At 44.4% G+C, this 12083-nt stretch overlaps 1 protein-coding gene across 8 annotated transcripts in view; it reads right to left on the bottom strand.

The window, feature by feature from the left end:
- The window catches only part of LOC119655094, a 68729-nt gene that overhangs the window by 1239 nt on the left and 55407 nt on the right, over positions 1–12083 (bottom strand). For all 8 annotated transcript variants that reach the window (XM_038060801.1, XM_038060803.1, XM_038060800.1 and 5 more), the window contains exons 5-7: positions 1909–2035; positions 510–1786; positions 174–455 (exon numbers count right to left, since the gene is read on the bottom strand). In XM_038060801.1, coding sequence (XP_037916729.1) covers positions 174–455; positions 510–1786; positions 1909–2035 — 1686 coding nt within the window. The remainder of the gene's footprint in view (positions 1–173; positions 456–509; positions 1787–1908; positions 2036–12083) is intronic.

The raw sequence follows: 12083 nt of genomic DNA, 5'->3' as shown, positions 1-12083 counted from the left end.
TATGAGGCTTGTATCTCCAAAAAGTGAAAAATTGAGTTATGGGGCTGAATTCGTGGTTCTGTTTTCACGATATGGGAAAACTGTTGGTGGTTGTTGTAGTGATGTCCTTGCAGGTGAGAGATGAAGCACTAAGGTACAGCCCACCTACCCTACCAGCACAAGAAACGACTTACCTATTGTTGTCAATGTAATAAAGCAGAAATATGCCGAGTCCAGGAAACTCCAATGTTCCCACTCTGAGAATAGGAAGGCTCCTGCTATAATGTAACCGACAACAAGGAAAACGCATAGCCAGATAGGCACTGGACGATTTCTCGGTGTCAAATCCGTAAATGAATCCCACTCCTCGTCTAAATATATATCGAAGTCATCCTCTGGACCAGACTTAGTATACTTGGCCTGTCGGTGAACTGCGAATCCCATCGGCGATAAGATTCTCGGGGAAGGGGGTAAGACTGAAAAAGTATTAAACACTATAAATAACCCAGAGCCTTTTATCAGAAATTTACCTTGTTTTCCACGTCGTGGTTGCTGCATTCCTTGAGAGTACAAACCATCCCCACCAGAGCCTCGTCCACCTAACATCCGGTAATCGTCGTCAAGATCATCATTGAATTCTCGATCGATTGACCGTCTCCGACCTGCCAATGGGGTTTCAGGAATATCCAAGTGTCCTAGTTGATCGCGATCGTTGTAATTACTTTGATGTCGCGGCACTGAGTAGCTGCGAGTGTATTTTGGAGCTCGTCTTCCGTGGTGATTCCCTAAATTTCCATTGTCAGTCATCATGGCATATCGATTTTCTACAATTCCATACTCATCGGGCTCTATTGATCGACGCATAGCTCGAGGATCAACCGATCTTGCACGCGACTTTGGCGATGGATTCCCATTACCTCTAGATCGGCCTCCACTTGGCAATGTTTTGGCGTACTCATGATTTAAATCACGATTCGACGGTGAAGCATGGATTGACCTTACGCTTTGTGATCGACGGGGACTTGGTGGTCCATCGAAATCTACTAAAGGATCGAGTCGATGGGGTCTATTGAGGTTTCGTTCTCGTTCGATTGTATGTCGATCACGCAGTCTTTCACGGTTGCGCTCACGATTACTGAATCGCTGAGTCCGATCGACTCGTCTGGAATTTCTAGGAGACTCATCAGGGTCATAGTAAGGATCTAGTGACCGCCCATAATCACTTGCTCGCCGTTCGTATTGATTCCTATATCTACCAGGATCGCGATCGCGATTTCGATCGCGGTTCCGACCTCGATCACGATCGTCCCAGTCATCCTCTGGGTTTCGATTGCAATTTCTTCGGAAATCTAGATCATCATAGTGGTTGCGCCTTCGATCGTGTCGTTCGTTATACCGATCATCCCTTTCATTGTATATATCATCGTAGTCATGGTATTTCGACGAAGTCCTTGGAAATGGAGAACGTCTATCGCGATCACGGCGATCGCGTGATCGTTCATTATAAGTATCATACTGGAAATCGTCCCGTGGTCGATGGTTTCGTTGGCGATCACTATGTCTTGGTCCTGTATAACGGAGCTGTGGATCGCTAAAGGAATGCACTAAATTTTGTTCATATTCACTGCGCGTAATGAATCCTGAGTCGGCAGATCTTTGGGAAATACGCATAGATCGTCGCATATTCGGAGGTGGTTGGGACCTTGTACGGGTGGGTTGACGCATACTCATACGGTTCTGACGCATCCGGCGTGATCGTTTAGTTTCCCGTGTACAAACGTAACAGCAGACTCGCCAGTAAAGGAACCTTTTTCAGGAAGAAAGAAGCAACAAAAAAGTTATCGAGTGGGAAGCTAGTAAAAAGGAGAGTGTGACGCTAGTAGAGTTTTGAAAATCTTCGTTTCTATGTTACCAGACTTGACAGCTTACCTGAAGGAGCTGGCCATCACATCACCAATGTTGGATAGACAAAGCAGCATAAGTGGAATTCCGAGAATTGCATAGAAAATAGTTATCACCTTTCCCATGTCGGTTTTTGGAGCAATATGTCCGTACCCTAGATAAGTGCGAAAGATACAATTTCGTGAATCAATGAAACCAAGGAAATGAGAGAAAAAGTTGAAAAAAAGGATGATTTTGTGGTCTTCCTCAATACACTATGCCCATTACAAACTTTTTCGGTGGAAAGATATAGACATAACCAAAACCGTGCGTTTGCAGAGATTACTACCTTCCTCTTAAAGATTTAGCCCTTTTTCAGAAAAGCTATCCGTTCCCACTTTGATTTCCGAAAGTACTATTAATTTCTTAGGAGGAAGCAAGGCCGCTACAGCTCCATGATTACCTGATTCTTGACAGTCATACGCGACAGTCAAGCGGTTTCGAGCTCCAGCCTATAATCTAGCTCCCGTGGTTTGAAGGTGTTAGAAACAGTTGCCAGGCAGAAGCCTATTGCTCTTAACGCTGATGAGGTTCTGCAATTCCGTCGTCCTGTTAGTGGGGAATCTTCTCTTTACTTCAGTTTAACTACAGTCAAAGGTTCCGGAGAGCTCTTTCTTTAGAGTCGCTAATGGCTCTTCATAGCACTTTGACCTGAAGGATTTACCTATCAGGTAGAATGGTGGCTTACGTTCGTGTATGTTATGGCATAGGAGACCTGGTACCGAATATTGGATATCCAAATTTTGAAGGTTCGCGAAACAATTGTCTACTTAGAATGGAGCCTTAGAGAAATACTAATTATATATATGGTTGCCATTTACCCCTTGGTGGGGTGTATTGCGTCAGCCAGACCTAAGCGCCATCGATCGCGGTTACCCGAAATGCACTTCAGCTCCATCCACGACTTCCCGAGACGATCTCATTCCTCGTCTACTGTTCTGCGTCAAGTGTCCTTGGGGACTCATTTAATAGAATGTAAAATGAAGCTAGAGAGTTTTGTGCAATTAGTTTTTCTGCCCGCACCACAGTTACCAACAAAAGAGACGTTCGAAAATTGACTGATGATTTTAGACCTCTGAGATGTCTCGATGCGTGACCATACTAAAGCCGAGTCTCAAGCAAGTGTATTTTCCGTTGATGTTTTCCTTTTTCGATAGTCTCACCCCGTTTTACCCCGTTACCGGGAGCTACGATAACCTTATCCACTTTCCGGAACTAATTAGGAAAGCTGTGTGTTAGCATCAATACATTTTTCTGCGGAGGTGTATCCATTTGCGGGTGGATTAGCACTACCACTTTTTGCCATTTGTCACTGTACATTAATAAAAATTGGCCCTTGTCATTTCCGAAAGGCAGTTTTCTGACTACCCCACTTGCCAGTGATTACTTGGAAGAGGCAAGTCGCACAGACGCCAATGTCAAAGAATGTAGACTTTCGGCTTTCGGTGTTTATCCCTTACCCATGCCTAAGCGACTATATTTGGTATTATTTGACCATGTAGGAAGGTGTCGCGATGACGAGGACAATATCGAGTTACTTAAACGACAATTTTTTGGCCTGGCTCTACAGATGATTTACTGGACTTGTCGAATATAATGACCTAGTTTAACCATACTTCCATGAACCAACTTAGATTATCAAACAAGGATCCTGCATATCTCAGGAGGATGCAGAAGTAACAAACGTGATCAAGCTTATGTTATGAAGGCTACCTAAAAAAAACTTAACTTTTCGAGTGGATCAGAAACACTTAAGATGAGACTGCCGCTCAGATTCTCTGAATAATATCCTTTCCGTCCATCTAGATTCGTAAGTGTAGGGCAGTACCCATAGCACAGGGCAGAGTGGACGGAGCAACGAGATTTATTCGTAGATCAAATGTTGGCTCTCCGCTGACTCAGAGAATGAGTATTTGAGGTAAATCAAGATCATAGTCCCGATCGTCAAATAAAGTTCTTTAATAATATTTAAAGACCTATTTAGATTCAATCTAGACTTTTAGGCCATTATAATAATGACACGCTTATACAGAAATGGACAAACCGTCTCTCGTGAGTCACCGGCCAGAAGGTTCAGCGGAATTCGATAGCTAAGATTAGTATGGGACATTGGGACTTAGAAGGCGCTTGACTTCCTCCGAATTATACGTTACGGTCAAACAAGCCAACCTAGGAACTGAACAGGGCAAATACCATAAAAGCAGTAGGAGATCTATTTACGATTTGTGTATACTTTAAGAGAGGGCCCCAATCCCCATTGATAGAACTAGAAGCGGCATTATGCGAGGATGCGAAGGTCTTTGGAGATGAGGATGTAGCTGTTCAACCAGGGATGGCAGTTTCCCGTGAAATTCGATGCAAGGAAATGTAATATTCGGTGGAAAGTGGGGAAGGTGTACAGCAGACTCTTTGGTCAGCGGTAATGGCATAAGAAATATAAGAACAATACATGTATGGTGGGCAAATATTTGTTATTTTAAACACCAGGGCTTGCTTTATGCTACCCGCTGGGACTTGGACCAGTGTGCCGAGAGACGGAGGAGAAGCTGCTCCTTCCCCTGAGAGTACGTGTGCAGTTTGATCTGAAAGCAAAAAACACAATCAACCCCAAATAAAAAATCGCACTTTGGGAATATTTGCATTCTTATTCAGGTTGGATTTGGTTCCGATGCAAACTTAATCAACGATATCGCGTTTTATTCTGTCAGTCGACAACATGCTCCCAAACGTTTCTACTCTCTTGGATCATCGAAACTGAAATTCTTTTCACCAGTCAAAGTTTCCAGTACGCTCCCGTTGATCAGCTGTTCCTCGACGAACAGCTCCCGGTGTCGCTCACATTGCCTTGAACTGTCACAGTTCATGTTGCCAGCAACATTTGCAGTACGTTGACGAATGCGACATATCATTCCCCTCTGTCACGATCAATTCACCCGAATGCATTCAATAAAGCGCAATATGCGGCGAAATTTAAGGTAATTGTACACTATAGACTGCATTATTTGATCAAATTAATTCCGAAAAAGGTAAATGAAATTCCGCTCCGGTCTCGAAACCGCGGACACTACAGGAGCTTGCTGGTGGTCGCAAATCTTTCAATGGTCTTTTTTATCTACGATAACGAGCTGCTGAAGAAGTAGGAGGAACACTTCCCTACGGTTCCTAACCGTATCCTATTCAGCCCCATGTGGATGAAGTAGCTAGTGACCGTAACATGAGGATACAGACTATTCTTCCAAGCAGAAGACATGTTGCATGCATTTCGGCCATCAATGCACTCAAACAGAGTAAAGCCGCTGGGCTTGACGGTCTCCCCGCTGAGTTGTTTATAGCTGCATTTATAGTTGCTGCAGATTTGGTGCTTCCATTCGTACGGAAATCTTGGGAATCTGAAACCTTTCCGAAAGAGTGGAAGAAGAGGATAATCGAACAAATGTCAAAAAAGGGGACCCGCTTTGAATGTGACAATTAGAGGAGTATTTACGTGGTTGCTCCCGTTGGACAGCTAATGGTTAAAATAATACTGAAATCCATGAAAGATTTTTTCTAAAGCTTGATCGAATGGGCTGGCTTCCACTTTGGATGCTCCTGTATTAACTACGGTGGGCGGGTCACTTAATCCGTATGGATGAAGATGATCCCACCCGGAAAGTCTACAAGGGCAATATCTATGGTAGAGAAAGAAGACGAGGCAGACCCTGCCTAAGATGGAGCGATGGCGTGGGCCAGGACGCCAGACAGCTTTTAGGGATATCGAATTGGTGGACCTCGGCGCAAAACCGGGATGTCTGAAGTTCCTTATTAAGGCAGGCCTAGACCGGATACCGGTTGTTGCGCCGTTGATGATGATGATGATGATGATGTATTAACTACATAACACCATACGCGTCAGATCTTCGCTTCACCTGCTCTTCACAGGTTTTGAGAAAGCTTTCAATAGCGTGAACAATGAGTGTATCTGGAGTGCTCTACGTAGAAGGGGTATTTCAGAGAAACTAATAGCTATTATAAGAGCGACATATGATATTACAAAATGTCACGTGCTGCATCGAGGTAAAATCTCGGAGTATTTTGAAGTCGAAAGCGGAGTCCACCAGGGTTTCATCTTATCAACGATATTATTTCTTTTGTTATCGGTGACGTTGTACATGCAGCCTTGTGCGGAGGATTTGGAGGAATTCAATGGACTACAACATCTTTCCTCAAACACCTCGGTTATGCTGATGACACCTGCTAGCTCTACCACCGGGTCATGGACCTTAGCCAAATGGATTTAGATATAGAGACAAGTGGAATTGGACTGCAGATAAACACCAACAAAACGAAGGTTCTCAGTCTGGCAGGTTACCATACTTTTCTTATCTGCATTAACGGGCAGAGCATGGAAAGTGTTGATCAATTTTTATATCTACGATGCATAGTTTCTGCCGACGGTGGCACCGAACTGGATGTTGCCCGAGAGATTTACAGCGCTAGATGCGCTTTCGCTGCAGTGGGTAAGTCACACATTAAGAAGGGGTGACAATCGCATTGCTGCAGTGGATGGTTGACCAGTGGGTCGTCCCAAGGAAACTTGGCACAGAACGGTAGCAGAGAAAGTGTGCAAGCTTCTCACGAGAGGGGGGGGGCAATCCTCCATGAATGTAGAAACGGATGGAACTCCACTTCCATGGCGGAAGCACTCTGAGTGCCTGGTCAGTGTGATGTGAGGAAAATGAAATCTTGGATGCCTAACCAAAAGAGGGTTTAACTTTCCACAATACGGGCCGGAGCCAATAATTGGAATATCAGTAGAACTGGTTAATTCTGCTACCAAAAACCGAGGACAATCTGCCCATAAGAACAGGTGACAGAGCCTAAACGTTACTAGGTGCCCCAAACTTTTTTTGTCTGGAGCAAACAAACATACTGCAAAGTTTATCCTGTGATCCTTAAAAGATGATACGTGCCTGCTCCGTAATGAGGAAGCGAAATCCGCGGAATACCTTCTACGGGAATGCCTTACCTAAGGGCGCATCACGCATTGGATTTTCATTTCAGTTGACTGCATTGGGCTAAGAGAGGCCTTCTCTGTGCTTCGTACCATTCTCTTTGCACACTGCGATGTCTAAATAATAAAATATTGACAAATTTAAGTAAATTGTCTTTGGATTTGTATATCAAAATGGAGACCTTGAACATAAAGAAAACTCTAGAAGATGAAACTTCAAGATATTTTGCAAGCTACCTGGTCCCATATGCCTCAGTACGCACCTGTCGCAATCTAAGATTTTCAAACCATTCAACTTCCATTTCAGCACAGCGATTTCAACACTCCCAATTGCATTACTAAGTACACAAAATTGCAACATACCCTGGGCCTAATTCATTCCTCATTCATTTCAAAATGCAATTAAAATGTCGGCGTATCTCCCTGAGAGCACAATTTGCAACAATAGACCGGAAAAAATCATCTGACCATTATACGTTCGCTTTTTCGAAAAATTGTCGTTAATTTTCAGGTGGGTAGCGACGGTGGTCTTGATGTTACCTGGAGATTCTTTGAGTAACGATCGCAGTGATCTTGACTGGTGTCGTTGGTATATGGGGAGTGATTAGCATTCAGTGATTGTCGGATCAAGTTGGGGATTCCCCAAGGTGAATTTCAATAGTAACAGCGTAATGATCAGGAATTTCCCGCAAAAGATTCAGATAAACTTCTTAAGGTCAGATTTTTTGTATTCTGAATAACATGACAATGTGCCGGTGTTAGTTTTGGAGTATTATCTTGTATCTGGTGAACAAAGCTACATGGGATTGCATCCAATGCAACTTGAGGGGAGATACCGGTGGATCTCTCAGTTTGGATAGTGGGGGCATAACAGAGGTAGGCCCCGCTATTATTCTTATTGAAAAGATATTCAAACGTTTAGGAATCTAATGTGAGAAGATTCGATCCCTTCTATATTTAGAAAAACAGATGCACTGGCTTCTGATAAACGATCAATCCAAGCCCAACAATTTTTCCACATCACGAAAAATTGATTTTTCAGCCCCATCTGGTTTGTTTTCAAAAAGTTACGAGTCGTTAACTTCCCATGTACGTGTTTGCAGACAAACTCACTCACCCACGTCTGAGTAGTTTTGTTGATCCGATCATGCCAAGCAATAAAGTGGGTGAAGGTCGTTTACAGAGCCGTCTTGTGGGGCAACTCACTACTGCCGCCAACAGATTCGTCAATTTCTGCTCCAACTAAATGTTATTTTCAGTTTCCACGTGAAGAAATCTGAACATCTTGATTCGCGTTGATCACAATGAACATCATATGTGATCTCATTGATGTGATGATCTATCTAAATGTTTACGCTAGTCACTAGCAAGATCCATAAGCGGAACATGTGGGGATGTTGGACAGTTGTAAGCAAAAGATACACGAAATGATTTTATTGGGCTGATTCAAAACGCATCAGCCGTTGCAGACAGGTTGGTTGGAATCCACACCCTCTGTACAGGTACGAGTACATGCTCTGATGTGGTTAGTCAACCGAAAAATTATTTATAGTTGCATTACTTTTGTACATCTACACAGCCATTTCCAGGCCAATTACCCCTTCGATCTATCTGAGATGCAAGAAATGAAATTTAGGTTCATGCGTTTTAATATTCAAATTGAAAATAGCCGCGAGCTATTCTCAAAAGCAGGCATGCAGTTGACATTGTTTTGAAGCGACATACGCCTCAAGTGGGCGAGTTTGATTGGGACAGAAATTGCAATTTTTCTTGATATCGAACTTAAATTCCATCGTGGGAATTATGACCTTTATTTCGCACTAAACATTTGGAGATAACCATCTCTAAAGTTTTGTGTAAAACATCGGTTTACTGCCTGTCTGTCTGTCTGTCTTTCTTTTTGAGGAGGCAGAAATCTTCAAAAGACACTGGTCTGGACACTGGACACTAAAACCACCCCCGACTCCCTCCCCTGCCCCGGGGAACCACCATAAGGTATTACATCACGGGGCGGAGTCAGCTCACTCTAGCTTAGTCACCTTTCTTCTACATGCAGCTTACGCGACCGTGCTTTTATCCTCTCCTCTGAATGGAGTCATGGAGTTGACTGTATCCGAGTTCTCTTGATGTGCTACCATTTTCGGGATCAGATTTTCTGGTACCAGCACCTCTCCTCGAGTCTCCTCTAGATTCCTCCTTTCTTTCACAAATCTCGTACAGTGGAAGAATGCATGCTCTGGGTGGGTCCTCTGGGACTCCATCGCAATTTGGACAGTCGGTTGAGGTCTCTAATTTAAACCTGAGCAGGTGTTGGCGATATCGTCCGTGCGCCGTGAGAAACTGAGTGAGATTATAATTAATCTCACCGTGTCGTTTCCCTAACCACTCTTTGATGGCAGGAATGAACCTGTGAGTCCGCCGACCCTTTCCCGAGCTTTCCCACCGCTCTTACCATTTATTTATGCATCTCTCCCTCTAAGTGTTCTTTGTCTGCGATGAGCGAGAGATTAACTTCGCATTGAATATGTTTCATCTGCCAAGATGTCAATCGGCATCATTCCAGAGATGACGAATGCTGCATCATCTGAGACAGTCCTGAAGGCATAGCATATCCTCAGGGTCGTCCTCCTGTAGATTGTACTCAGTTTGTTAGTGTTCCTGTGAGGAGTTGCCAGATCTTCCATCAGGCGCGACCCCAGGTGGCGGGTAGGGACGTACCTATTGATGTGTATGGGGTAGTGTTTGCTCATCTCTGGTGCGTGGACCAAAATGGCTATGGGAAGGACGCCCAGAAAATAAAATCAACATGGACGAATTCAGAAGGAGTAAAGTTACGGTGCAGGGGCTCGAAACCCCAGTGCTGGTGGCTTTTGCGAGTGAGCAAACGGGCTCTCGGCCGTTGATATACCTCGACCGCAGTGCCTCAGTGGTGGACAACTTGGCCACCTTGGCATCTAACACTACAAGTGTTTTAGATCTGGAGACGGAGAGGTTCAAACAAAGCACAACTCTGCCAAGAACACCAATTGCAAAAGGAAAATATGATGGGCTGAAAGGAGATAGCTGGCCAAAAAAGGCGATTTCGTCCTCAATCGGATATGGTCAGATCCATTCAGAAGAAGCTCATCAATTTTACGATCTCCGAGAACAGAGCCTTGACCTAGAAGAACTACCTTTTATGCAGCTTGGGACTAAAATAGTTGAGCTGTCCGAATTCATTAAGGACAAGCACAACGTGCACTAAGTCATTAAGAACATGGTGAGTGCCATCAGGGTGTTTTACAATAGGTCGCAGGAAGAAATAAGAAAGCCTAAGGAAAAGCCGGGCATCCCAGACCCAACAGTGTTACAGGTGACCCAAGTCACACCAAAGCACAAGTTCATCGATCTTCGATCAAGTAAGAGAGTGCGAGATAAAGAGGGGGATGCTTTTTGGAATCAACAGGCACCAAAAAGGAAAAACGGGGTCTTGATCAGTTCAACAAATAGAACTAAAAGTTCAGAAGGGCCCAAAGTGCCCAAAGTAGGAATGCCGGCTAGTGAAGCGAAACTGAAGGAAAATAAGAACGATGGTTGGACTAAGGTCGTGAATAACAAAAGAAACAAGAAACCAAAAGTGCGAATTCGCCCGGAGGTAATTGTTATCTCCAGCAGAGGATATCTAACGTACGTGGAAGAAGGTGAAATCTGACCCGGACCTAAAAGACCTAGGCGGAAATGTTAGCAAAATCCGGAGTAGAATGTCGTGGTTCATTCCCAAAAACATGAGGTCTATATAGAGTGTAAGGATCTCGATGAGGTAACATCCCGAGAAGAGATCTGCACTGCCTTGAAGCAACAATTCAAGTTAGAGGAATTCAGCGAAGAATCAATCGTGAGCCTAAGAAAATTTTATAGCGGTACTCAAACGACCACAATGAGACTGCCAGTGGAGTCAGCGCAGAAGTTGTTCGCCGTGGGGAAGGTTCGCTGGAAGAATACATGCTCTGGGTCGCCGGAGACTTCACTGCAGTTTGAGCAAACGAGCGTGTTCTTTCCGGAGCGTTCCCAGCGTACTTGCCCCATGTTTACAGATCTCTCCCTCTTCGCGTTCTTAGCCTGGGTTTATGCGTTGCATATGTTCGTCATCTCATTTGCCAGGATATCAACCGGCATCATTCCCAAGATCACGAACGCTGCATTATTTGAGACAACTCTGAAGGCAGAGCATACCCTTAGAGCTGTTCTTCTGTAGACTATACTCAGTCTGCTAGCGTTAAAAGTGATCTGCAATGCCCTTCCCCTAACTGAAGCTGTTTAGAGCAGAATCGTACTCACTACCCCGGCTGTAAGCAGGCTGGAAGCATACCATGGCTCTCTCACTTTTGGCATTATCCTGGTTAAGACAACACTTACAGTGGATGCTTTGTCGCAAGTATACTACACGTGTTGCTGATTTGGTGGGTGGCTTGAAGTGATGATATGATTCCCAATTTGAATACCGGCATAATTTCTTTCACAACGTTTGGTGATGAGGATTGCTCCCGTTTTTCCCGTCAGATCCGCACTCTCTAGCAGACCCTTAACAGCGCTGATTCCTTCGTTTAAATATAACTCAGCATTGTGATTACAGCCAGGGCTATATCGTCGCGTAACTCACCACCGTGGTTTCCGCTGGAAGCCGAAGATTGAGAACATCGTTATACATGATGTTCCATAGTAGTGGGCCTAGCCTTGTGAGACATTCGCAGAGACAACTTACTCCTGGGGTCCGTCGTCGGTGTCATACCAAAGCCTCCTTTTAGTTAAATAACTATCGACGATAGCAGCCAGTGAAAATTCTTGCATTTCCCGAATCTGGGCCGTGTCCCCTTTCGAACGCGGTATCCCCCACGGGAATCCGACGATTTTGCATTTTTCACTAGTTTTACGATTCGGGAGTCCTGGAAATTTTCAACTTTCTCCAGTTTTGAGGGGGCCCTTCAACGGTCGATTTTCTACGATATCTCGCGTTCCTGATGTGGTAGCATGAAAATTCTTGTATTTCCTAAATCTGGGCCGCGTCCCCTTTCGAGCTTTACGGAACCCACACTACCGAGCCCGTCTTGGCTCTCAACAACCAGGAGTAATCTAATATAGATTACTCGCTCTAACATTGGATTGTTCACCTGGAGATTTACCAGGCTTAGGCAGA

Source organism: Hermetia illucens, chromosome 4 (assembly GCF_905115235.1).
Source record: "Hermetia illucens chromosome 4, iHerIll2.2.curated.20191125, whole genome shotgun sequence".
NCBI classification, from domain to species: domain Eukaryota; kingdom Metazoa; phylum Arthropoda; class Insecta; order Diptera; family Stratiomyidae; genus Hermetia; species Hermetia illucens.
The sequence above is the reverse complement of the archived record's forward strand: the minus strand, read 5'-3'. Positions and strand labels throughout refer to the sequence as shown.